The 26041-nt window shown below is 34.1% G+C and overlaps 1 protein-coding gene across 1 annotated transcript in view; it reads left to right on the top strand.

Moving 5' to 3' along the window:
- LOC134270607 (uncharacterized) overlaps positions 1 to 25787 on the top strand; it is a 32477-nt gene extending 6690 nt beyond the window's left edge. The window contains 41 exon segments of the mRNA XM_062752836.1: positions 332 to 458; positions 680 to 910; positions 1277 to 1486; positions 2550 to 2827; positions 4759 to 4915; positions 5074 to 5286; positions 5378 to 5531; positions 5613 to 5863; positions 6330 to 6572; positions 6974 to 7109; positions 7213 to 7250; positions 7357 to 7495; positions 7632 to 7867; positions 8081 to 8248; positions 8357 to 8549; positions 11895 to 12134; positions 12495 to 12709; positions 12847 to 12952; positions 13036 to 13152; positions 13443 to 13578; positions 16457 to 16637; positions 16776 to 17046; positions 17895 to 18081; positions 18164 to 18375; positions 18485 to 18714; positions 18863 to 19016; positions 19210 to 19388; positions 19510 to 19653; positions 20182 to 20353; positions 20583 to 20712; positions 20953 to 21074; positions 21230 to 21369; positions 21504 to 21651; positions 21832 to 22035; positions 22293 to 22514; positions 22646 to 23428; positions 23629 to 23847; positions 24038 to 24133; positions 24274 to 24605; positions 24685 to 24889; positions 25011 to 25787. Of these exon segments, the coding sequence (XP_062608820.1) occupies positions 332 to 458; positions 680 to 910; positions 1277 to 1486; positions 2550 to 2827; positions 4759 to 4915; positions 5074 to 5286; positions 5378 to 5531; positions 5613 to 5863; positions 6330 to 6572; positions 6974 to 7109; positions 7213 to 7250; positions 7357 to 7495; positions 7632 to 7867; positions 8081 to 8248; positions 8357 to 8549; positions 11895 to 12134; positions 12495 to 12709; positions 12847 to 12952; positions 13036 to 13152; positions 13443 to 13578; positions 16457 to 16637; positions 16776 to 17046; positions 17895 to 18081; positions 18164 to 18375; positions 18485 to 18714; positions 18863 to 19016; positions 19210 to 19388; positions 19510 to 19653; positions 20182 to 20353; positions 20583 to 20712; positions 20953 to 21074; positions 21230 to 21369; positions 21504 to 21651; positions 21832 to 22035; positions 22293 to 22514; positions 22646 to 23428; positions 23629 to 23847; positions 24038 to 24133; positions 24274 to 24605; positions 24685 to 24889; positions 25011 to 25297 (8206 nt within the window). The 3' untranslated portion in view covers positions 25298 to 25787.
- Positions 25788 to 26041: the final 254 nt, after the last annotated feature.

The raw sequence follows: 26041 nt of genomic DNA, 5'->3' as shown, positions 1-26041 counted from the left end.
AGTCCAAAAATATATAAACCGTTCCGTACATCAAATTCATTGTTTATATCATGTGTCCTTAATGGGCCAAACAATGTTATGTAAGAGTTGTATATATTTATTTTTTTATTATAAATGCTACATAATCCTATGAAAACTACCTGTATCCTTTTGGCTTACTCATTATCTTCATTCTTCTTACTCATTATCTTCTTTCTTCATATAATAATATTCCTGATATTTAAGTATTTCTTCTATTTTTTGTTCTCCATTCCAAACAACTTAGACGATTGTCTCAAGACTTTAAGACACATATTTTGAAAAATTAGATTCCGCCAAAATTTCATTACAGAATCGAGTGGCTTGCGTATGATTATCACAGCGGCGTAGACAGCATATATTGGCGATTGTTTGACAACTTTACGGGGGAGGATATTGTACATGGTCATGAACACATTCCTGCACAAGGCTATGCTACAGTAATACTTTATCTACTGTTTCCATCCAAAATTATAGATTTTTTGAGTTTAAAATGACACACCAATGGTTAAAAGAGCCTTAAGTTTAATTTTTTGAATTACAGAATTTATAAACTTTACTTCCTGGAGATCTCTCTTTGATGTCTTTTTGATTGTCTCCTTTACACTCTATCCACTAACGTACTAGTAACAAAATATTTTTTATATAACCCTATTTTAAGGATCTGGCGCACTGTCGTTCCTTGTATAACAACTACAGCAGAGGACCAGACTGTTACCAGACCAATCACATGGGGGCTTACCACAGACACTTCCTAGTCAAACCAGAGATTAAAACCGGGGAAGGAAATGGTCTGGTTCTTGGGAAGGAGAGAGGCGTTCACGATTATGACTACTTCTTAGAAGTGAATGCCACCAATAAAGCGTTGTTATCAACAGTTGTAAGAAAGAAGGTGAATATAGAACTATATTACATGTATTATAATTAGCAGCATTTGGAACAAAAATCGTCCAATTACACCCATTTTTTGATTAAAATCCTTTAACATGTGTACCCATAAAAATTATTTATTTTAATTTGTTTTTTAACGTATGTTTTATCAATTTTGAAATTAAAAATAAAGTATACATATGATACTTCTTTAAAAAGTTTTGGAAAACAGTTTCCTATCATAAATTTGTACAGCTGTACATGTGCCTGTATTTATATGCATTTGTAATCTAGATGCGTAAGACTTAAAGCTTTCTGTCTATTGAAATAACTAAGCTACACATTACAAATTCTATGATTAACTCAAGTACTATAAAAAAATTTCTAGATTACAATTGATATATCACCCCCACACACTGGAACTGTACAAGACGGAATCAGGGGAACTGATGAAGTTGACTTCCAACAAAGCAAGACACTGAACGCTCATTGGGACGGCTTCTTTGACAAAGAGAGTGGTGTCTTGTTTTATATGTATGGTATTCATACGGAACCAATTCCAGCAAACGAATTTCAGTTGAATTCTGCAAATTCTCTGGTGATTTTTTAATAAATATTTTTAAATGAGAAAATAATAATGGTTTCCTATTAAGAAAAACTTATATTATTTAATTTTATTTGTAACACGTCATTTGATTGGTTAAACGGTTTTATCCATTTTGTATAACATAACTTGCCTACGTCACAATGAGTTACGTCAAAAACGTATTACTCCGCTTGACGTTAACTTTTAAAATACGCTATATTTGAAGCCTTTTTCTGAAGGAAAAATGGAAAAATTGTCTGATTGTCTGCATTGAAATTAAATTATAAGGAATGAAGCTTATTTCAACTTATGTCATACGATATAACATAACGTAAAGCAGTTTACGCTTTTTTATAAACCGCTTCGCGGTTTATAAAGCGTAAACTGCCCCAAGTTATGTTATATCGTATAACAAAAGTTGAAATAAGCTTCATTCCTTAAATGAACAAATTTCATCTCTCTAAAACAAGGCAAGTTTTTGACAAATTGACTGATGATACAAGGATATCAGAAGCCTTTTTCTCAGTGTACATTTTGCAAATTCTATTTTGGAAACAATGACTGAAAAAGCAAACACAATCTATTTTTCAGTCGAATAACTCTTGATTTTTTTTCGTACAAATTACTGTGCCATTATTCTCAAAATAAAATATCTACGGAATTTTTCGTTTTACCCAATTATAGCAAACGCTGAGTATGACAGGTCAACAGGGGTGTTTACCCCTCTTTGGCACCCGATCCTACAGTATCTTTGATGATTTGGTTTTACAGGCCCGTGCTCGCTCTGGTTACAATTTGTATTGTTTCGATGAGCTTTTCAGATTGATTGCTGTTTGTTATCTTTGTACATGTATTTCAATGTTATGAAGTATAAATTATGGCAGCTTGCTGAAAATGCTCTTTTACATGAAGGAAGAAAAAGTATATAGTAAATATTTTAGCATTTTGAATAAAAAGTAAATTTATAAAGTAAATATTTAATTATTATTAGCAATATTCCCATTTTAATACAATGTACTAGTATTTCAGCAACAAAATGACAAATACAACATGTGCTTAAATATTCCATTTAAAGCTGCACGAAACATATTCCCTGCATGCTACCCATACTGTGGCAACTGAGGGAACCTACTACGTTTGTGTTGTTGCATTCAACCGAGCCCTGGAGCCTTCTAAACCCGTTTGCTCAGACGGAGTTACAGTGAATACGGCCAAACAACGCATCTCGGAAGTAGATATAAGTAGTGCCCATGTTAAAGGAGGCCTCATAACTGACTCAAGTCGACGACAGTACTGGGTAGTGGACAGTTACAGACGCCGAACGTTGATCGAGAATCCAACTTCAGAATGCATGTAAGTTTAGGGGGTAAATTAAATATCCTACAAAAATCATTTAACACTCAGGGACATAAAATAAATTATCCAGGTTCAATCAAGGGTGTACGGGGATTTACCCCGGGTTTTATTCCATACACCCTGAGGCCGAAGGCCGTTACTTTTAAAATATGCTATATTTGAAGCCTTTTTTCGGTGGAAAATTTGTTTCATTGTCTACACTGAAATTAGATAATAAGGAATGAAGCTTATTTCAACTTATGTTATACGACGGCGTAAACTGCCCCAAGTTATGTTATGTCGTATAACAAAAGTTGAAATAAGCTTCATTCCTTAAATACGAGGGTTGTCCCGTTAAATCGTGGACAAGTTGTCTAGTTTGAAAAATAATCATCACTGCGTTCTGAAAGTTTCACTACTTTTTAGTACATATATTATAAATATACATAGCAAATTTCAAATAGATATATGCATAAATAAACAAATTGTGATATTTTATGTAATGTACTGTAGCGCTCTACGGCGCACGATGATAACGTCGACGTGTCTAAAACAGCGTCACGCTTAATGTTTGCTAAGATAAAGTTGGATAGCCCCACTTAAATTTAGAAATTTTATTGATTTACATATGTGAGTGTTTATTACCAGTTAAGGAACCAATGTGGCACACTCATGCGATCTTCTGAATATATATGAGCAAGTTACGTACAGTATTCTCACCATCAGTCAACTAAATGAGAATCTCATATCGACAGTCGACAGTGACAGCGTCTTTTACTATTACAATGGCAGTGTGTCCACATGTTTTGTACTATCTGAGGACTCAATCAAGAAGACTTCGCTAAGGAAACGTCCATTTTATTTGTATACTAAAAATCTGGTGATATTTTTTATATTTTCGTTCTTCCGTATTCATTTAAAGTCTTTTAAAGTGTCATTAAACATCCTAATCTAACTGAATCCTAATCTAACTGAAACGCCGTAACGTTATGAAACGTCGCCATTTTCGTGTATTGTGTATACAACTTTTCCATTTCGAATGCTCGGGAAACAGCCAAAATTTAACCTAATGCCTTGAAATTTTCAAAAAGACGATAGAATTGATTAAGGAATCGAATGAGGATAATTTTCATCCTAATCTTATGTATTAAAAACTTTTATTACGAATTAATACTTGTATATTCTCTAATACAACCTTGTTATTTTTACCGTGCGCCGTAGGACCGTACCCTGTGCACCTTCAAGCAGAATAAAATCTTTATTTTTGTATATTTATTATCAAAACCATTATGATACATTTAAATATGATGAATAAACATTTACTGAAAATTTCAGCTTAGTGCGCCCATTACTTTTCGAGAAAAACGCTTTGTCCACGATTTTACGGGACAACCCTCTTATAAAAAAGTTTTGACAAACTCGGCCTCTCTATAAAACAAGAGAGACTGCAAAATATTAGCGCCAAACGTGTGTCCATCGTATCGTTGCTATTTTCAAAGTCACGCGATATTTAGTTTGTTTCTTAAGTTTGTTTCGGTCTTCTAAACTTGTAAGCAACACAAAATTGATGCATACAAGAGTGAGGAATAAATGTCCTGATAAACTTTTTGAAGATTATATCAAAATCTTCGTAATATTGTAATTTTTATTTCTTGCGCCTTAAGACGACGGGAACCTCCACAGCTTTACTGTGCATGCGCACAATAAGAATGAAAACTTGAAACAATGTTTTTATTTTCTCCATAAAAGTACTCTTTTTAAGGTTCTAAAACCTCTGTGAAATTCTTAAAGTTATACTCTCAAGAACTAAACAATGTTTTAAGGTGTCATAAAAAACATTTTTTATTCATATTTCCAAATATTTCCATCACAGCGTCAGTTTGAATAAAATTTGCATGTTGTATAATTATATGTATTATGTTTTTAAAATGTATATTTTTTGATTGAAGAAATAAAGCAACACTAATATCGGTGACAGATCTTGATTTGCTACCAATTACCCATCATAAAAATGGAACCCAAATGGTGACGAATGGTTCCATGATTTGCTCCAATACATCCTCTGCGCCCACGTTACTGAGTCCTGTATTAGCAAAATCTTCACATGTAAGCTCAATTACTCTTAAATATATAATAATCGAAAGAGTGTTGTTAATAATAATGTTAGAATTAAAGAAAATACAAAATAATAACCCACAAAACTTGTTTTAGTCTCAATTTCTTGCTTTTCTGTTGCTGTTTTTAAATACTCTATTGATTTATAGATCATTCTGTCCTGGTCCGCCAATGAAACAAACATCCATGATTATGAGGTAGGGTTGGCCACAGTAGCAGGAAGCACAGCACCTGATTTACTTTCCTTTAGATCAACAAAACAACATCGCCATATTCATCTAATGCACACTGATCTACCCGAGGGACAGCCCTTCTATATTGTCTTCAAAACAATAAGTAAATCAAACGTAGAGGGAATACAGGTATGGTGATTCTTAATCAGCACATGTGAATCTTGAACGTTTGTTGTTCTAAACGAATTCGTTTAGGGAAGAAATAATAATCTTTTTTTAGTCAGTTGGTCCATGTTTTGTCGACACAACTCCTCCATTGTTTCAACCACCTATTACTGTTGTACACAGAGACGGGTATTTGTTGGCATCTTGGAAGTCTGAAAGTTTTACTGACACCGAAGACCTGTTTCGTTTGACATTTCATTTCGCTTTAGGTACGTAAATGTAATTGCATTCTTCGAAAGCAACAACGAGAAAAGAACAGTGTTTATTTCATTTTTATCTCCATTTTCAAGGTCACACGCCTAGGGGAACACAGGTTCAGAAGTACTCACCACTAATGAAAGGGCCTGGCTGTAATCTAACAGAACCACCAACATGTACAGCAGTCCCTTTATCTGAAACAGAGTGGAAACTTCATGGAAATCATACGTACTTTGTCACAATAAAAGCAGAGAACGCAGCGGGTCTCAATACATTCGGTGTCTCAGAACCTTATATACACAATGTGCAGCTACCGTCAACAGGAATAGTCATAGATATAGCCGTATGTACTATCACAAAATTTTAAGTTTCAATTTCCCTTTCATATTAACTGATTTTTTTAAAGTAAGATACAATTAACTTAATAATATTTATTTTCAAAAGTGTTAGAAGTACAGCTTTCTCATGATTATTATTGCTTGAAAAGTATATGGATGACAAAAAAGTTAAGGATGTTTTCAAGGTACTTGCATGATAATAGTAATTTATATCCTGCTTATTTTATTTTTTCAGAACAAAGATTCGCAATTTAAAGTAAGATATAATTTTTAAATTCTTTTGTAAATTCAGACAAGATATACTAGTAGTATTTTATTTATCATAAGCAAGGTAAATTAACTGATTAAGTCAATAGAAATAAAATGCATAAAAAAATATTAAAAAAGAATCGGTTTATATATAATTTATATATATATCATTTTTTCTTTTAACACATCCTTTTATTTTCATCTGTTGATGCAAAAAAAAAGTGTAATGGATATTACATTTTCTTAACGTAAGGTAACTGTTTTCAGGATATTGAAGACATAGATTTCACATCAGAAACTAAAAGTATTGGTGCGAAATGGACGGGATTTTCACATGTATATTTAGACGTAACGTACCAGTTTCGAGTTGGGAGCACTCCTGGCAGCAACGATGTTGTTCCACCAAAATTTGTTGGTCGTAATGTATCACATATAGAGACTGGCTTATCACTGTTATACTATCAGGTAAGTTATTTACGATACATTTTGTGTAATTGTTCAGAACTTTAGATGTAATCTATGTCATATACATTTTGTTGCAAACAATCAATACTATTATTTTAAAATAAATTAAATCTTGTAATACCATGTCAAATATAAGATTGTTTCGCCGGACTTGCAAAACAAAACTTAGCTTGTCGAAAACTATACTATCAGTTCTTTTAATCTCTTAACAATTTTAAAATGCTTCCTGAAAAAAGAGGGAACTTCCTAAGCAAACACCACTTTAAATTCGGACTTTCACATAAATTGCTCAAGTCATTGTTTTTTCCTACTGAGAACAGAGAATATAATTATTATTCTGCCCTGTAGATAATTGTTTTTTAAAGATAAATATAAGGTCTTATATTTTTATGATTATGCAGATCTACTTCGTCACTGTGACGGCTATTTCGTCTGCTGGAAGAGTGGAAGTGACTTCAGATGGAGTGACGGTAGTGAGAGAAAATGATACCTTGTCAGGAGTCCTGGTATTTGATGGAGAAAAATGCAGCTCTAATGGTAGTGTTGCAGCTTTTATTATTAATCAATACAGTTGTATCAATCGGATTTATAACTGAATTACATGTATACATATACATCTCTTTTTTTTGTTTCACTTCAGAGGATTCACAGAATTTCACTTTGAAACATCATGATTGGGTATATTTGAAATATTTAATATGAATAAATAAAACTGATACTTTAAGAGAAATAACTAAGATATTGTCTTGCTTTCGTTTTGTTACATTGTAAAACAATTTTGTAGGATATTATCGAAGCTTGTAAAGGTGACCTAGATTATCAGTCATCGAAAGACAGTATCAGTGGATATTGGTCGATTCCTGAAGATAAACTAGCTTTTACACCAGACATGTATTACTCTATTGAAGAGAAAACATATGAGAGTAAGGAGGAAATTTTCAAATAATTAACCATAAATTATCATTTAAAAATTGCTCACATGTCTCACTGTTAAAATAAATTGTTGGATAAGTTTTCATGCTTTTTATTTGTCTATTTGATTTAAAAAAAATTTCTCAGATATTTGGAAAACTTTTCGTGATTATGAATACAATCATAATCACCAGGAGGCTCGAATCACTGGACTACTTCTGAGCTCTGGGAGAGAGTATAGAATTGCTGTTAAGCTTTGTGCCAAGCAATTCTGTCATTTACCAACTCACAGCAATGGGATAACAATTCTGTCTAACTTGCCCGACACGGGAAAAATTACCATAAAGCATGCGAATTCAACAGGAAAAGATGACAAAGAGAAGGCAATTTTCGAAATAAATAATTTGTTTGGAAATGCTTTAACATTTTTTACATCTTCAAATTCTTTTTATGCTGATAAAATCATTTAATTCTAAAAATTATAAAATGTTAAACTCTAAGTTTACAAACGCAGAAAAGTGAAACGTTATGAATTGCAAATATTTCATATATCAGTTAGAATATTTATCAGTAAGTGAAGGTGTCTTGCATTGCAGCTTGAAATAACAATGGACAAGTTTTTCGATCCTGATATTCTTAGTCCAACGAAAAAGTATGCTGTGATTGATAAATATGAATGGGCCATATTGGATCAATCTCAAATAGGAAGCTTACATACTAAGTGGACTAAACTCAAGAATTTTACTACCGAAAACAAGGAAAAGGTTATCATGTATTAATTAATATATCTGATAAACTTAGTCTGTTTACATATATTGCTGAACATATCAATTTCAGCCGTAATGTCATTATAAGACAAAACTTTCTTTCAGATATCATTTATGATTGAACTTGTTGGCGAGTTTGACTTTTCCAAATGTCGCAGATTCGCTGTTCGTGGATACAATAAAGCTATGCTTTATTCCACAGTATCAGTGGATATCAAGGATTGTGAGGCATTTGATCCTATTCTGATTCGACCTAGAACTGTAATTGATGCTGTAGGTAGATCTGATCTATCAAGAGGTAAGTGAACTGAATTTATTTTAGTTATACATCGTTTTACTTCTCAAGATTTTTTTCAATATCTTTTAAAATATGCTCAGAAAAACATAAAACTTGCTTTCTTTAATGATTCTTTCCCCCAAAAAACTTTCAAGGAATTTGAAAATTTATATCCTTTTCTTTTTTTTTCTTAATAAATAGAGTAGCCATATTTGACATAATCCAGAAATTCGTTTGTCTTTTCGCTTAATTATGAGAGACACAATATATATTTACTTCCATACAGTGAATCTTTAAAATACATATAATGTATTTTTTTTATCATCCAAATCATTTATTATGTTCCCCAAACGAAGTTTGGGAACATATTGTTTTTACTTTTTCTGAATTTTTTCTTTGTTCTCCGGTACTTTTTTGTCCGCGAGTGTTCTCGTAAACTACTCATCCGATCTAGGTGAAACCTTTTTAGGGTCACTAGGTATGTTATGTAGATGTGCGGAAAGAAGGTCATTTTGCGCGCACGTGCGTGCAGGTGCGCGCACGTTAACACGTGAAATGACCAATATAATAGATTTAGCCGTAACTTTTTGAATATTGGATGAAATGCTTTGAAACTCATAATATAAGGATATAATAGTAGTATAGACATGATGACATGGTCAAAATAGCAAGATCTCACGCGCATGCAGGTGCCCTTCGCTGCGATTGGCTGAAACTTAAAGTCTAAATATCTCTTTTGTTTTCTGACAAAATCCTTTGAAATTTTGAACATAGTCTTACATTATGAAGATCTACAGCATGATATATAAAAATAATCATGAACGCACGCACATGCACGTGTGCTGCAATCTGATTGGCTAAAACTTTAAATGCCTACAACTTTCTTGGTTCTCAATAATACAGGGTGAAATTTCAAATATGAATAGATATAATGATTGCCTACATTATACTACTATCAAAAGTAAATACATGGACGTGCATGCACATGCGACCGCACACAATGTATTAAAAGACAGTATTCTTGAGTGTTTGATGTTCATGCAGAATTAAGAACTTCTAAATGTCAAGACATGTAACATACTGAAGCATGCAGATCTTTTTACCCTTGACCTTGAAACTTAGGTCAAGGTCATTGGTAACCTGAATTAAATGTTGATATTAACTATTTATCAAAATCACCTTGACCTATGAACTTGAAATCGACCTTAACCTTTGTCCCTGACCCAAGGGTAAAAAGAAACATGAAGTACATGTACATGTATCTAGAAACACCTTTCAGAGTTTATTTCGGTTGACAGGTTAGAAGTTAAAGAGGTGGTGGTTTTTAATGACCTTGACCTTTCATCCAAATGTCACAATCAATCTTAAGTTCTTGGAATAAGATACAAGATTCAACTCCAATGTTAAATAGGTTAAGAATAAAAATAACCCCCCCCCCCCCCACACACACAAACAAATCAAATTAATGGCAACGTAGAGAATCACTGTTAAACTCAAATAACACCTCGGACCCACATAAAATTTCAGGAAAACTGCAGAAAAGAGCTCGAGGAAAGTGTATTAAAATATTTCATTTGAGTTTCCAAAGTATATACAAATTATTAATTTATACAGAAAAAATTACTAATCCTGTCGTGTTTAAAATTAAAGTGCAGATGACCAAAGTTGGCATCTAAGCCTTTTATAGCCTATTTATTCAGATGTCGTTAATAGTGTAACGGAAATAGATAATTAAGGGAAGGGGACAGGGCGTTCCGAAAGGACCCTGAGTTCGTAAAACCCCGAGTTCCCAATAATTCCGAGTGGGCTTGTCACGTGATACTATTAGAGTATATATAAGGCGTCGAGATTCGATAGAGTCAGTTTTCTGATACAGTCACTGATGCGGTAGAGTGCCATTGTAGAAGTCCGCTACAAGACAGGAGCAGTAGGAGAAAGCCAGCCAAAGGGTATTGGTACAGGTAAGTCTGTTCGTAAGTCATTATTGCTTTGCGATGTGCAGAACAGATCGTACCTAGTATGTAACAGTCTACGTGAGCGTTGCATACGAAGGCAGTCCGTATATAAGTAGAAGTAACCTGTCGCTTATGGTAGAAGCGACGAGCCGGCGCTTTGGTTGATTCTTTGGGCGCTTCACGAAGTCGCTTCGGACTTAGAAGCCTAATTGATTAAGAGGCAGTTGATTAATTATTTCGTTTATTTGCGTGCTAGAGAAGCACCCGATATTTGTATATTTTGCATATGTAAATAAGTTTCAGTCAACAATCAAATTCCTCAGCAAGGTATCTGAGGGGGCCCTAGACCCTGAGAAAAATCATATTATAGTATAAGTGTTAGGCAAACACGTTACAATAGCATTCGATTCTACTGATTTGAAATAATATTTTAATACCAAGCATCCTTTGTTTAATTTACCTTTGAAATTTATTTGAATTTTTTTTAGAATTACGCAATCCCCAGAAATAGCGATTTTCGGTATATACATGTACGCTCCTTCGTAAAATAATCAGATATTTGCATTCATGAAAAAAAATATTAATAAGAAGGTGTTAAACAATATAGGTCACATTAGCTGACACGAATGTCTTTTTAAACATCTCTTGTAAAACCCAGAGAGTAGCCCCCTATGCATTGGAAAAAATGAATAGTTCCGGTCAAAAAACCTTTATATATTTATTTACAAAGTATATAAAATTTACCAGGCACAGGTATCAGAGTTGTCAAAATGGCCTGAGAGGAAATATTTAAAAAATTCTGAACAGAAAGGAAAATCCCTTTTCCATGTATGGAACTACTATTGAATAAGTTCATTTTGATTGGTTAGGTATTGGCGTGATACCCTTAGTCGACTTCCTTTAACCCTGCCTTGTCGTCGGAATAAAACCAACTTTGAGCCCGAGTTTAAAATAAGTAGAGAAATAAAATGTGAATCGATATATTAAAAATATGACATATGCTTGAAAAATGGTAAATTTATATATGTATTTTTTTCTTTGATTCGCGGGATAGAAAGATATGTTAATCGCTTAATCAACATGCCATAATCATCTTGCATATGCATGTACATGTACGTGTGCGCGCATGCAAAACGTTAAACAATATATCGTTGATAGTTGATATCATTGTAACTTTTATATTCTTAAATGAAATCTTGGGATACTTAGCATATTTATAAAAGGTCTTAGAGGAATAAGGCACGATAAGGGACATGGGGAACGTTTGGGGAACATCTGTAACGGTCCCCGTTACAATTAGCACTAGTTTTATACAGTGATGTTAATAATCCGTTTGATAATCAAATGTTTTAATAAGATATTTTATGTGCCTTTTAAATGCACGTATATTTTTTATTGCTCAAAATTCTAGATGGATACGGAGAACCGATAAGTTTACTAACCAATGATAGATGGCCGTTTCCAGACAAGGACTACACTCCTCATATGAACTATATATCAGCTGTTTGGCCACAGCTCCGGTACAAATCGTATACGGTTGCCGTTCTCAACGCAAGAACAGTAGATTCCACAACATATTATCTGCCCTCAAGTTCATTGTCTCTGCCAGACCCCTGCAGCCATCCCGATTCTATCCAATGTGACGCAACAGGTTTGTTTCAAGACATTTGTTATATTTAGGTTTGGAAAACATTGTATTTCAGGTAAATTTAAGACACATCATAGTAGAGGCCATGTTTCAAAAATTGTTTGGTTGCCCTCTCCCGACCGGTTTTTACATTCCTGGACACAACATTTTTTTAATTCCTCATATGACCTTAACAAATATGTTGAAAATATGTTTTCTGGGAAAAAAAAATTCAACTTCCTACCGACCCAATAATTGTATCCTGAGTCAAAAGAGGGCAAGCAAACATTATTTTCAAGATGGCCTTGAAGTTAACTTTTTTTTTCCTCTCTAAACAAGACTTACAATGCATCATTCATTAATTGTTTTACATTTAAATTACAGAACGCGAATTCATCAATTTTAAATTTAAGGAAGGGGAGCTTGAACATGGACAAAGGTACATGGTGTGCATACATGCAGCATATACTGAGATAAAATACGAGAAATGGACGCAAGTCTTACCAGAAATGAATGAATGTAGTAATGGAATTGTGGTGGATCTAACACCTCCGGTACCTGGAAAGGTTTGGATTGGGAATGAAGGTGCACACTATCAGGTAAATGGTTATGGTTATATCTGTAAAGTAAGTAAAAGATTCATTTTCAAAATAAAAATATTTATATACATGTTTTATCACCAAAATATAACGTTTTGTCAAGTAGAAGAAATTTACATCAAATGTGTATATTTTAGACATCTACAACAGACATGTTTGTGACTTGGGAATCTTTTAGAGATGTTGAAGAATTTAAAACTGGGTCTCATATTTCTGGAGTTCAAAAGTACCAGCTAGGCATTGGTAACAAACCATTTAATAAATGGCGAATTTTCAATTATGGCCAAATACGGTTGAAGAAAGTTAAATGTTATCTTTATTTTCAGGCACGTTTGCAGGAGGAAATGACGTAGTCGCTTTCTTTGATGTCGGTGTAGTAAATCACAAAAACATGCATGGATTAACGTTACACAGTGGTTACAATTATTATGCAACTATCATGGGTATTAAATTTTGCGTTTATATCAATCCTCTAAAATTAATAATTACTGTATACAGGGTTATTTTCGCCCCGTGTTATTTTCGCCCTTTTGAACTTGTGAACAATTTTGCCCCGTTTTAAATTCGTCCCAGTCATAGTTCTGTTTAAGAAATTATGAGGTGTAATTTTGAATTCGCCACGTTTTAAATTCGCCCAATCAAGAAGAGGGTGAAAGGGGCGAAAATAAAACGGGGGCGAAAATTTCCCGGTATACAGTATTTACGCATATTTACTTTCAAAGCTTCATTTCAGCAACCGATTTTGCTAATAGAACGACAGTTGAATCGTCTTTACCAGTGAGAGTAGACACAAGTCCACCAGTTAAATCTAACAGTCCTATAACTTTGTCTGGACGTCATATTTATTCTAGAACAGAAATTGAGGCCTGGTAAGTAAACTGATGTTTCCTGTTAAAACTTACCAGTTTTATCTTTTTTCTTTGATTTTTTTTACCTAATAAACAAAAACGTGATGTTGCCTGTGATTTCAATATAGTTCCGTTTTTATTTGTTTTCTCACTGATAGCTAAGAATTAGGTGAGTAGATTTTTAGCTCACCTGAGTCGAAGGCTCAAGTGAGCTTTTCTGATCAAAATTTGTTCGTCGTCTGTCATCGTCGTAAACTTTTCACATTTTCATCTTCTTCTCAGGAACCACTGGGCCAATTTCAACCAAACTTGCCACAAAGTATCCTTCGGTGAAGGGAATTCAAGTTTGTTCAAATGAAGGGCCACGCCTTCTTCAAAGGGGAGAAATTATGAAATAGTGAAAATTAATGGCATTTTTAAAAAATCTTCTTCTCAGGAACCACTGGGAGAGGAAAGATGAAACTCATGTGAAAACATCCTCAGGTAGTGATTTAAATTTGTTCAAATCATGACCCCCGGAGTTAGGGTGGGGCCACAATGGCCGATCAAAGTTTTGCATAGGAATATATGGGAAAAATCTTTTAAAAATCTTCTTCTCAATAACTACTGGGCCAGGTAGGATAAAATTCATGTGGAATCATCCCCAGGTAGTGTAGATTCAAATTTTTTCAAACCATGTCCCCCGGGAGTAGGGTGGGGCCACAATGGCCGATCAAAGTTTTGCATAGGAATATATGGGAAAAATCTTCTCAATAAGTACTGGGCCAGGTAGGATAAAACTCATGTGGAATCATCCTCAGGTAGTGTAAATTATAGTTTGTTCAAATCATGACCTCCATGGGTAGGGTGGGACCACAATGGCCGATCAAAGTTTTACATAGGAATATATAGGAATTTTTTTTTTAAATCTTCTCTCAAGAACTACTGGGCCAGGAAAGATGAAACTATGTGGAAGCATCCTCATGTAGTGTAGATTCGAGTTTGTTCAAATCATGACCCCTGGGGGTAGGGTTGGCTACAATGACAGATCAAAGTTTTACATAGGAATTCATGTACATAGAAAAATCTTAAAATCTTCTTCTCGAGTTCTTCAAAGCCATGATATGTGATATTTACATGTATATGGAATCATCCTCAGGTATTTGCTAGTTTGTTCAAATCATAACCCCCAGGGATAGGGTGGTGCCACAATGGGGGAATCAAGTTTTACATTAAAGTGTATTTTTAAAAAAGTCGTCTCAAGAATAGCAAAGTCATGAGTAGTGATACTAGTATTTATATGGTAGCATTTTCAGGTAGACTAGGTGCAAATCATGACCCCCGGGGGTAAGGTGGGGTCACAATGGTGGATAAAAGATTTTCATAGAAAAATATAGGGAAAAATCCCAAGAACAGAAAAGCTATGTTTAGTCACATTGACATGTAAGCATTCTCATGTATTGAGGATTTAAATTTGTTCCAAATCATTGCCCAATGGGGTAGGGAGGGAAACACTGGGGAAACAAATTTAAATTATTACGAAGTAATATATAGGAATAAAATGTTTTTAAAAAATCTGTATACCAAGAACAGCAAAGCCATATAGCTATATCAATGTAAAGGCATTCTCAAGAAGTATTGAAATTCAAGCTCCCCCCCCCCCTTCAGTAAACTTTTCAGTTCTGATCTGACTCCGATTTGCTTAGGTGAGCGATGTGGCCCCAGGGCCTCTTGTTCTATGATTCAACCGGAAGTTAATTTTGCATTGCAAAATGTCTAACATACCTGTAAATCTCGTGCGACTGTCTTTGTACTGAGGACAGTGGGACCATTGAAGTGGACAGGGGAGGCATCGTGTAATTTTAATCTATTAGAAGACTTTTAAAATCTAAATCAAAATTTTATTTTACGATGAAATGTAAATATAAGGCATCACTGTCTAGTGTGTTGGTACATCAACGATAGTTGGAAACTTGGGATAATATGCATAACGAACTTCATAGTTTTTAAGAAAATACATATATACTGAAGAATAACACCCGGAATAAATAAATTTACACGCTAAATTCCACGGAAAAGTTGAATTTTGTCAGAGCCAATTTTTTCTTTCCTATTTTTCAACTTATGAAACATATGGAGATAACGAACAGTATTCAAGATCAAAAGTCCATAAAACAATACAAAACAGGAGCAGAGCAAACACGGACCTCCAAAACATCAGAGATGGGATCAGGTTGAAAATATTAACTTAGTTTAATGTCTTGTGAAAGCGAATTCATTTTTTTGTAAAATGACGGGATAAAGGCACTCCAAACCAACGAAACTAGACCATTGCAACATACTTATATTATATATATATATATATATATATATATATATATATATATATATATATATATATATATATATATATATATATATATATATATATATATACTGTAAAAGCAGAAATATTCGTGGGGGATTAAATTTCGTTTATTTCGTTGTTAACAAATATCAACGAAATTAAATCCCACACGAAATTTTATATGACTATATATTGAATAGGGTTACTCTCACAACAACGAAATTAAATGCCCACGAAACTATTTTTGATGATAAATCAACGAAATTTTATCCCCACGAAAATTTGTGCTTCTACAGTATATATATATATATATATATATATATATATATATATATATTATTTAAAAAAAGCCCAAAATCGTCATATAGCTAGGTTAAAAATATAGAATTGATATTAACCTATTTCTTAGAAAATGTTAACATTCTTCTTCACTCCCTTAGTATATTTTATGAACATTAAAGTCTTCAAAATGTAGGAAATTCAAATTGAAGTTCATTGCAGTTTGTTTTAACATATATGTGTTATTTTGGTTTTAGAAAAAAGTAACTATGAACTACTTTGACGTCTTTTCAGTTGGAATAATGTCTTCAGTGACCCAGAGAGTGGCATAGATTTTTTCATGTGGGCTATAGGTTCAGAACCTGGTCATTTCGATGTAATGTATTTCACTAGAGTGGATAGTGAATGTGGAATGAACAACAAAAGCCAACCTTTAAACATTACAGAAGGACATGCTTATTTCATTTCAGTAAAAGTGAGCATTATTCTCTTGTCCATTTAGAAATTTGATTTTAAAAAATGCATTTTTGCATTTTATCTTGTTTCAGACATATCAGATTGATTTCTTAGTTTTATGGTTGTTTATGATTTATACGTGGTTATTTATTTTGAGGCTTTCAATAAGGCCAAATTGATGTCAGTGGCGACTTCCTGGGCGTACACTGTTGATTTATCACCTCCTATCAAGGGACACGTTTTGGACATTTCTCCAACAGGAAGTAGTAAAATGGATATAGATTTCCAGACTGATACGTCCATATTAAAAGTATATTGGGAAGGATTCTACGAACCTCACTCTTCAATAAAAGAATATTTCATCAATGTTGGAACATGCCCGTACTGTGATGATGTAATTGGCTACCAAAGCGTTGGACTTATCAATGGTTAGTGAATGCTTGGGCGAAGACCTCTGTATATAAGAATATTGTTTCAACTTATGTTAAAACATGAGAGTTGGTATTAGATTAAACTTTCCATTATGCATCCGGGTTAGAATAGGTCCTCAGTACCCACTTGCTTGTCGTGAAAGGCGACTAAATGGGGCGGTCCTTCGGATGAGACCGTATAAACCGAGGCCCCGTGTCACAGCAGGTGTGGCACGATAAAGATCCCTCCCTGCTCAAAGGCCGTAAGTGCCGAGCATAAACCTAAATTTGCAGCCCTTCACCGGCAATGGTGACGTCTCCATATCAGTGAAATATTCTGGAGAGGGACGTTAAACAGTATACAATCAATCAATCAATCAATTATGCATGTTAAGTGTTTCGGAATATATTTGATTTGCATACACTGGTGCCGATACTGGCGAACAGACATTTTACATTACACAAAGTTGTCACTCAAAAATAATTTTAAAAATGCTTTGATAAAATTACGGGCAATATAGGGAAAGTTGTGCTGTGATTTTCAAAATTTTAGGTTTTATTGTATTGGCCTAAAAAAGCAGGACCTTTTCAAGTAGTAAGCCATGGTTGCACGCAAAAAAGAGGAAAACTACATAGGAAGGTCTTCACCCTTTCTTTCCCGAAAAGCCATTTTGTATGTTAAACACGTTATTTTTATGTACTACACATGTGAAAGCATTCTTCTTTTCCGTCAAGGTAAAGATATATTGCCCTTATTTTTCTATCGATTCTGTCAATTGAATGTAGCGACTATTCGTGCAGGGCAAAATTATTTAGCGTATCGTAGTTGTGGAAAATAATAAAGTCGCTTATATTCTTGAATACAGAGCTAGCAGTTGACTTTGTCCATTTTGGACCTGGATTAACTTACTACACTACGGTAACTGCATGTAATACGGCTGATTTTTGCACTACGTCTGTTTCCGATGGTGTCATAATGGACAACAGTCCGCCAAACGCAGGAAATGTAATAGATGGGACTTCTTCCACTGACATCGAGTACCAATCAATCAAGTTAGTATATAAATACAATAAACCAGCTCTTTTATTGAATCACTTACTGATTTTAGAATTCATAATTTCTTTTAATTTTTAGAAATTGGATAGGGTTAAATTGGTTTGGTTTCACTGACCCTCAGTCAGGACTGTCCCATTATGTTTGGTGGGCAGGTACCACACCTGGGGGTAAAGAGATCCTACTTGAAAGAGAGGTCCACCTGACTCAAATAGCGACAGCTTACAATATAACGCCACATCTTCCAGTCGGTCAACGAGTGTATGTTACTGTGAGAGCTTACAACAAAGCAGGTAAAAAACTGTTCAATTTATATGCCATATATATGAATTTAATCAATTTATGTAAAATCAACAGACCCCTCGTAAAAAGAATATTTTTCAAAAGCGTTTACCTGTTTAGGTCAGTTTGCAGACGCGACATCAAATGGATTTCTTATTGATGACACTCCACCAGTTATAGTACATGGTCCAAGATTTTCAGAGGATTTTGGAATACACGGAAACACGCAGTTTTACAGGGGGTCTATGAAAGTTGAGTGGGACGTAAAAGATGATGAGTCGTACATTGATAGGCAGTATATTTCAATTAAATGTCATATAGGTGGCGATTTCCAAACATCCTCAATACAGGTGGGTTGAAAAGTGCTTTGTAATTAAAGCAGTTTTGCAAACAAATACGAAAGAACAAAGTTTTAAAAAGCGGTCTCAAATATCACAATTTTTTTTAAATATACAATTGACATACTAGTAATTATAATGCAAAGATTTCTTCTACCAGGTCAATGGCATTGTAAGAGATTATATCTTTACTGGATTATCACTGCATGATGGAGTAACGTATTTTGTAACGCTGATTACGTGTAATGGAGCTGCGTTATGCATGTCGAGCACCTCTAAGGGGATGTTGGTAGATACTACTAAGCCAAATCGAGGTTTGCATAAATTTGATGGATGTAATTCCAGATCAATTCAATTTCACAATGTAATTAGATTTATACATATATTATTTGTTATAGCTACAGGTATTTTTTTTTTTTAGAAAATATTGTTCTTTCAAAATGTATCAAATATCAATCTATATTTTTAATGAAAATATGACTGCGGCATTTCATTTCATCAATATAGGAATGTTTGCTATTCATACCGATCATGCTGCAGAACTCAGCCGTCATGTCTCAGGATTTATGACATGGACGAAATACAGAGTGAACCTTGCGTGGCTTGGTTTTGGAGATGCCCATTCGGACGTTTCTCATTATTTCGTCAATATTGGTTCAGCTTACATGGGCGCAGATTTAAATACAGTATGCTATTTGAAATCATGACATCATATTACGAAATATTTGTTTTTTTAAAAGATGTTTTGATAGCGTTTGGTTTAAAGATAGGTCTCATACTAGGTAATACTTTTTAATTCCTTTTTAGGAACCGGGAAAAGCAATTCAAGTAAATCACACAACAACTGGTGCTGATAGATATGACGAGGGCAAAGTTCAAACTTACAGCATCAGAACTCAAAAACTTTCGGACCATGATTTTCTCTTTATAAGTGTGTGGGCTGTGAATAAGGTACTAAATATATTTTTACTTTTGTAGTAGGAAAGGAGAAATGCACGAAGAAAACATATGGCTGGACCGGGAATCGAACCCGGGACCCCTGTATTACTAGTCAGGTGCTCTAACCACTGAGCTATCCAGGCCGATATCCACGGTCCGTAAAGCCCGAACTTCTACATTCCTCCCTCCTTAAACAGTCTTCGACCTCGAAGACACAAGTTCTAGGGCCCTGCCAGGAATTACTAATTTACACATACACTGTAACCTGAACAAGGCCCCCCACACTGGCCACCAAATGTAGTAGGAAAGGAGAAATGCACGAAGAAAACATATGGCTGGACCGGGAATCGAACCCGGGACCCCTGTATTACTAGTCAGGTGCTCTAACCACTGAGCTATCCAGGCCGATATCCACGGTCCGTAAAGCCCGAACTTCTACACTTTTATTTACCATGTTTACATATATGTTAAACGTATAATCCATGATCATCATGCTTTTACTCTTCAATGCTAAGGTATTGCCTAAACAATAAATTTTAGGTTGGGCTATCAAGTTACATCATTCATTCCAAGTTCAGAATGATTCATAGTGGGGGGATTCTCTCGCTGGTCAGGCGCTGTGATGCTTATGACTGTGAGGGAAACTGTGTGTGTGCTCCACAAGACAGAGTCTGTTTCACCAATGATACCAGTTGTATTGATGTCTCAGTAGGTGAGTTGTTTCTTTCTTTCACTTTCTCCTTCCAGAATGCACCAGTTTTGCAAACTTCAAAATTTCCATGCATGCTTATATAAAGATATGTTGTAAATTTTTTTTACTTTGTTGTACTTTCTTATCAGATTCAGCTATGATTGATACAAATTTATTAATGCAGCTGGCAGGAGACTTTTTATAACCTTACTTTCAATTTGCTTTTAATGTTACGTTTTACATATTTTAGGGAATCCAAACAACCTGCTGCAAGTTAATGATGTTATGTATGGAAGTGAAGATATTGCATATACACCAACAAACACAATTCTGCAAGGTCGATGGTCAATCATTCAAAGGCAGGGAAATTCTCCCCTTTGGTATGTAAATCAATTCACTTCCCACTTTAAAATCAACTTAATCCTAGTAGATTCGCCTATAGGTACTTGTCCATAGCCGCACGAAATACAATTTTGAATTTTTTTTATGAGTAATACCTTTGTAATTATAATAAATAGCACAATAAAACAATGTGGTGTCTAAATTGTCGATAAAGTTGATCATGGTAATTTAAAAGCATAAGAAATTGATAATTTCTACATTTACATGCTCATATATAGGTATCAGTGGAGTGTTAGTATCACAGATAGTGACGAACCTTCCGGAATTTTTAATTTAGAAAAGGACAGAGTTTGGCACGATGCTGGACAAAACAATTTCATCATATTTTCCACAGACAAAGGTGATGTAACTTAGTTGTTTTCCTTTCAAAACAAAATAAAGATAACATATTATTTAATGGCAGTATTTTTGACGAATGTTAATATTCTATTCAAGTAACGTATCACATAAAAGGGGATATTACATTATAATATTTGTCTTTTCTCTGCTTTGTAGGTCAATTTCTAAATGAAGGGGTGTCGTATTCAGTTTTCGTTAAAGCATGGTATGGCCAAAACAGTTATGCGATATTTAAATCTGATGGGGTGATAATCTCAACCCAAAAGCCATCTGTGATGAATATTCTTGGATCTTCTGTAAGTTCTCATGAATATAATATTATTCATGAAGATTATATTGAATTGAATTCACATGTGTTTGTTGTGTGTGTTTAAAAAAACAGCAATTAAAGCTCTTCGCATAATGTTTTTTAAACTTTTGATATATCTAGGTTAGCGAAAAAATGATGGAAAGTGGTATGAGAGACCAGGATTATGTTAAGGAAGGAGCAGCTTTTATGGTGAATTGGACCAATAAATTTACTGATGCAAAGGATACTATTAAATCATATCATATATACATCAGTACACAGCCAGGCGGTACGTGCTGATAACATTAAAAATTTGAGAGCAATAGAGAGAAAAAGAGACAGAGAGAAACGAAATATCCATGTATGATATTTCATCGAAAATAATTGTTTCAAGAAATTATTAAGTTTAAACCTTTTATAAACACAATCAGAAATTAATTTATAAAAAGATTTACTTGCATTCATTTAGGACATGACATCTGGGACAGTAATGAGAATTTACAGAATACAGTAACAACATACCGTATTCTTAGACTTTTGCTCTCTCCCGGAGTTCAGTACTATAGTAACGTCATTGCGTATGGGTTTTCTGGAATTCACCACACAGAATCCTCCGATGGGTTTCGAACTGATGATGTCAAACCACGAGCTGGCATAGTATACGATGGCATTGGTGGGTATTCTCTACATGAAGTTGAATATTTTTTCCATTTTCTTGAAGCATACTAGAATTTGTTGTTTTCTTTCTTTTTTTTAATCTGTATAAATGAACTTATCTTTTATTTGTCTTTTATTTAGTGGAAGATTTTTAAAATTGTCATATGAAGCATGGTGATAATCACAAGTAAAACTCTTCTTTCTTTAGTCATCATGGACGAAAAGTCAATTATAGGTTGAAATACGTATGATTTTCAAATTCTTGACTTACAGGTTTGCATGACCTTGAATATCAGAATACATCAAATGTGATTGGTGCTCGATGGCACGGATTTTCAGATACAGGATCTGGAATAATGCTTTATTACTGGTGTGTCGGTAACACTTCCAGTGTGCATACGTCATCAGCAAATACGGAGTGCAACGTTCGCCAATGGGAAAATGTTGGTATTCATACATCCGTATCAACAAAACTGACAAATGAACTTACACAAGGTTGGTTAATAAGTATTTAATTAAGTATCTGATATTACATGAAGTTGCACGTAGAGTTGAACACGAGTAAACATCCTAATTTTATTTTAAAATCCATACGCTTTTTTATTACCATCCTAAATTAATTTCAGGTGCAACTTACTATAGCAAAGTATACGCAGTGGATACCGTTGGGTATGAATCTAAAATCGTTGTTTCTGATGGTGTAAAAATCGACACCACCCCACCGGAACCTCGGTACCTTTATCACACAGAAGAAAATCTACTGATAAATCCTTCGTTTGAGTCATCGAAGAAGTTTTTGACATTTGAAAATCTAAATATCAGTAACCTCTGTTCTTTAGATCCGGACTTTCTACCTGATCATTGGCATGCAAATCATGGAAGCTGTGCTTCTGTAGTAAAGTCGCAAAAACATTTAGCCAGAGATGGCAAAGCTTTTCTATTTTTGAGGGGAAGTTTAAAGCAAGAGGTCCAAAATTTGAAAGTTGGGGAGTTATATCGTGTCGTTTTCTTCACAAGCCACGTGTCACTAGACACAGCAATGGTTTCCAACAAAGAAAGTTTTGTTTACGTTGGTAAAAACAGGCATCTTTTTATGTTATACACAAAGCCATATAGGCACGATGGACATGGTGAAGCTATTTCTCGCGAGACTTTATCATGGCACAGACATACGTTTTATTTTATAGCTTCAAATATTTCAGCTTATTTAGAAATCGGAAGTACAGATGCCAAGACAGGTCTCTTTATAGATCATCTAACCTTGCAGCGAGTAGAAAGGGACAAAAAGGATGGCAATGAATCGCATGTGACTGCTCACATCGTTTATATACATCAGTGGGGTTCTATACACGCGGAATGGAGCTTTATTGAAGATTCCAGTCCTATCACAGAGTACAAATGGGCAATAGGTAAAAAAAGAATAAATCCACAAATGTAAGCTTTATGAAGCTTTCCACTTTTGATGATAACTCTCTAGCCAATACTTGTGTTGTATTCACATCACTAGTCCTATGATGAAAAGAAAGTGATTGAAAATCAAAATAATTGATACATAATTTAAAATACCACCATAAAAAGGTTTGTCTGTTTTTGGTTTTTTTATTGTTAGGATATACGAAAGGTGGGATACAGCTTCAAAACTTCAAAAGTACTGGACTGAACAATTTCGGAATCAACACGAATGTGACTTTAATCCATAACACAATCATACATATAACAGCGGTGGCGTCTAATATGGCTGGACTTGATGGGATATCCTACTCCGCGCCAGTAATTGTTGACCTAACCCCTCCAGAGATTATCCATGTTTATGATGGCCGATTAATAAGTAAGGCAAATTGAAAGTTGAAAATTTTGGAAACAGATTGTGGAGACAGGATCCTCAAATTTATGAATTGATTCTAGATTTTGGATATTTCGTTATGACAACTATGGCTAATTTAAATTTTGATTTGTTTAAATTTCCAATACTTGTATGGATTTATAATATTCATTGATAAACGTTTTACTCTGATTAGGCGAGGATAAAGACGCATGGATAGACAATGAAGTAGCTGTCAACTTTGTGGCAATGGACGCTGAGTCAGGAATAGAATTTTGCGAATGGGGTATAGGTGTGTATAAACAATAATCTTCAAGGGATGCAAACATTTTATAGCTGCTAGGTTTAGTACTTAATATTGCTCTTCGAATACATGTAATCAATTTTGCATGTAATTATGAGATAAAAAATATCTCATAACTTTTATAACAGGTTACCAGCCTCAGGGAATAGAGTTGCAGACATTTGAGAAAGTACCAGTTTCAGAAAACGTTATATTCAAGGTCTTTGACTATATTCTTTTGGAAAATCGAACTGTATATTCTACAATTAAGTGTCAAAATCGTGCAGGCTTAATAACTTCTAAATCCTCCGATGGAGTGACAATTTCCACCCTATCCCCATCAGTAGGCCATTCTGAAGTTGTAGTTATGCCTTTATCTGTCACGGAGTACCAAGCTGGAGAACATTATCAAAGTGTCAGAGACAATGTGCGAATAAAATGGTCTGGATTTACAGATTCCATTGGAATCGAGCAATATAAGGTATGTTTTTATTTGAAATTAATAACTTGTATTTTCTATTACTTCCTCTTTTATTTCTTCTCTCTTTTTTGCTTTTTAGATCATGTTTTCGGATCAAAATTTGAAATTGATTGAAAGGATGTCATTTCCAATTGGCCAAGACGTTCAGAGTGCAGTGATATTGAACTTAGCTATGGATCAGGGACTTAAAAGTATTTCAATACAAGCCATTAATAAACTTCTTCTTGCCAGTAGTAAAGTACCCTACAACATCACAGTACTCGAAGACAAACCACGAAAGTCTGGTATACAAAGGACATTATCTCTATATTGTTGATACATTTTTATGAAATATAGTGCATTGGTATTTTTTTAGAATTAATTATAACTTAATTGTCTATTAATAAACTACAAATTCTTTTACAGGAAATCAACTTTCAGTGTCCTGGCACGAAGGAAACAAAGAATTTTCTGTTACATGGAACAACGTGTTTAATTCTGAGCATCCTCTTTATTATGAAATTTGCGCTGGAACTGTTGATAGTGGAAGTAACATTCTTCAGTGGCAGGAGACCACAAAGACTAGCATCAAATTTGGCTTACCGCCAACAATCAGCAGCTGGTCAAGGTTGTCTGTTCATCTGTATGTGAGGGCTATCAGTGTGGCAGGAATATATGAAGATATCAAAGGAGAAATAATTCTTCCGGAATGAATTGTTCTGCCAGCCTTGTTTGCACGTTTGTAACATAGTGTCATTCCACAAAGACCTCGGTTCACTTTATGCATAAAATGGCCCTGTAGATATACCAATTGATTGATTAACACTTGATTTTCAATTTGAAGCATTAAAGTAAAATAGAGTCTTTATGCTTTCATTTACTATAAAAAAAAATTCTCCTAAAAGTCCAGGTCTTGGAGAACTGGCTTTATGAAATTACAATGTTCTTGAATTTAAAGGTAAACATGTATAATTGAGTACTTTCAGAGAAGAAAATAATATCAGCGCACTCTCTGATCTAAAAACTAAAACATGTCTTTTAATCCCCAGAAATAGCTCTATCATTTAGTAGTTGCACATTTTAGATCAGAGGTTGCACTCCATATTAAATATTGAAAAATAGCTTTAAAAATTGGTCGTTTTTTATAGACTTTTTCCGAATATTAGGAAATTGACGCATTTCGCGACGTCAATAATGCATTGACTAGCCAGAAAATTACGTCATTTTTGATAGATACGTAGTCACCAAAGATCTACATGCTATTCAATGAATTGTTAACAAAAACTATTTTGCAGTTTCAGTTTTTCAGAAATTCACAGGGCCAAATAAGGCAAAAGTGAACCTTGTTCTTGTATTAAATAGTAAAATTTGGTGTTATGACTATTTAAATAGTAATAATACCAAATTTTCTATTTTACTAAACATTTGTGGGAAGACAATATTTTCAAGAGTGATAC

Source organism: Saccostrea cucullata, unplaced genomic scaffold (assembly GCF_032062105.1).
Source record: "Saccostrea cucullata isolate Sc308-1 unplaced genomic scaffold, CSIRO_AGI_Scuc_v1 ctg171, whole genome shotgun sequence".
NCBI lineage: Eukaryota > Metazoa > Mollusca > Bivalvia > Ostreida > Ostreidae > Saccostrea > Saccostrea cuccullata.
This window is presented reverse-complemented; position numbering and strand designations above follow the sequence as displayed.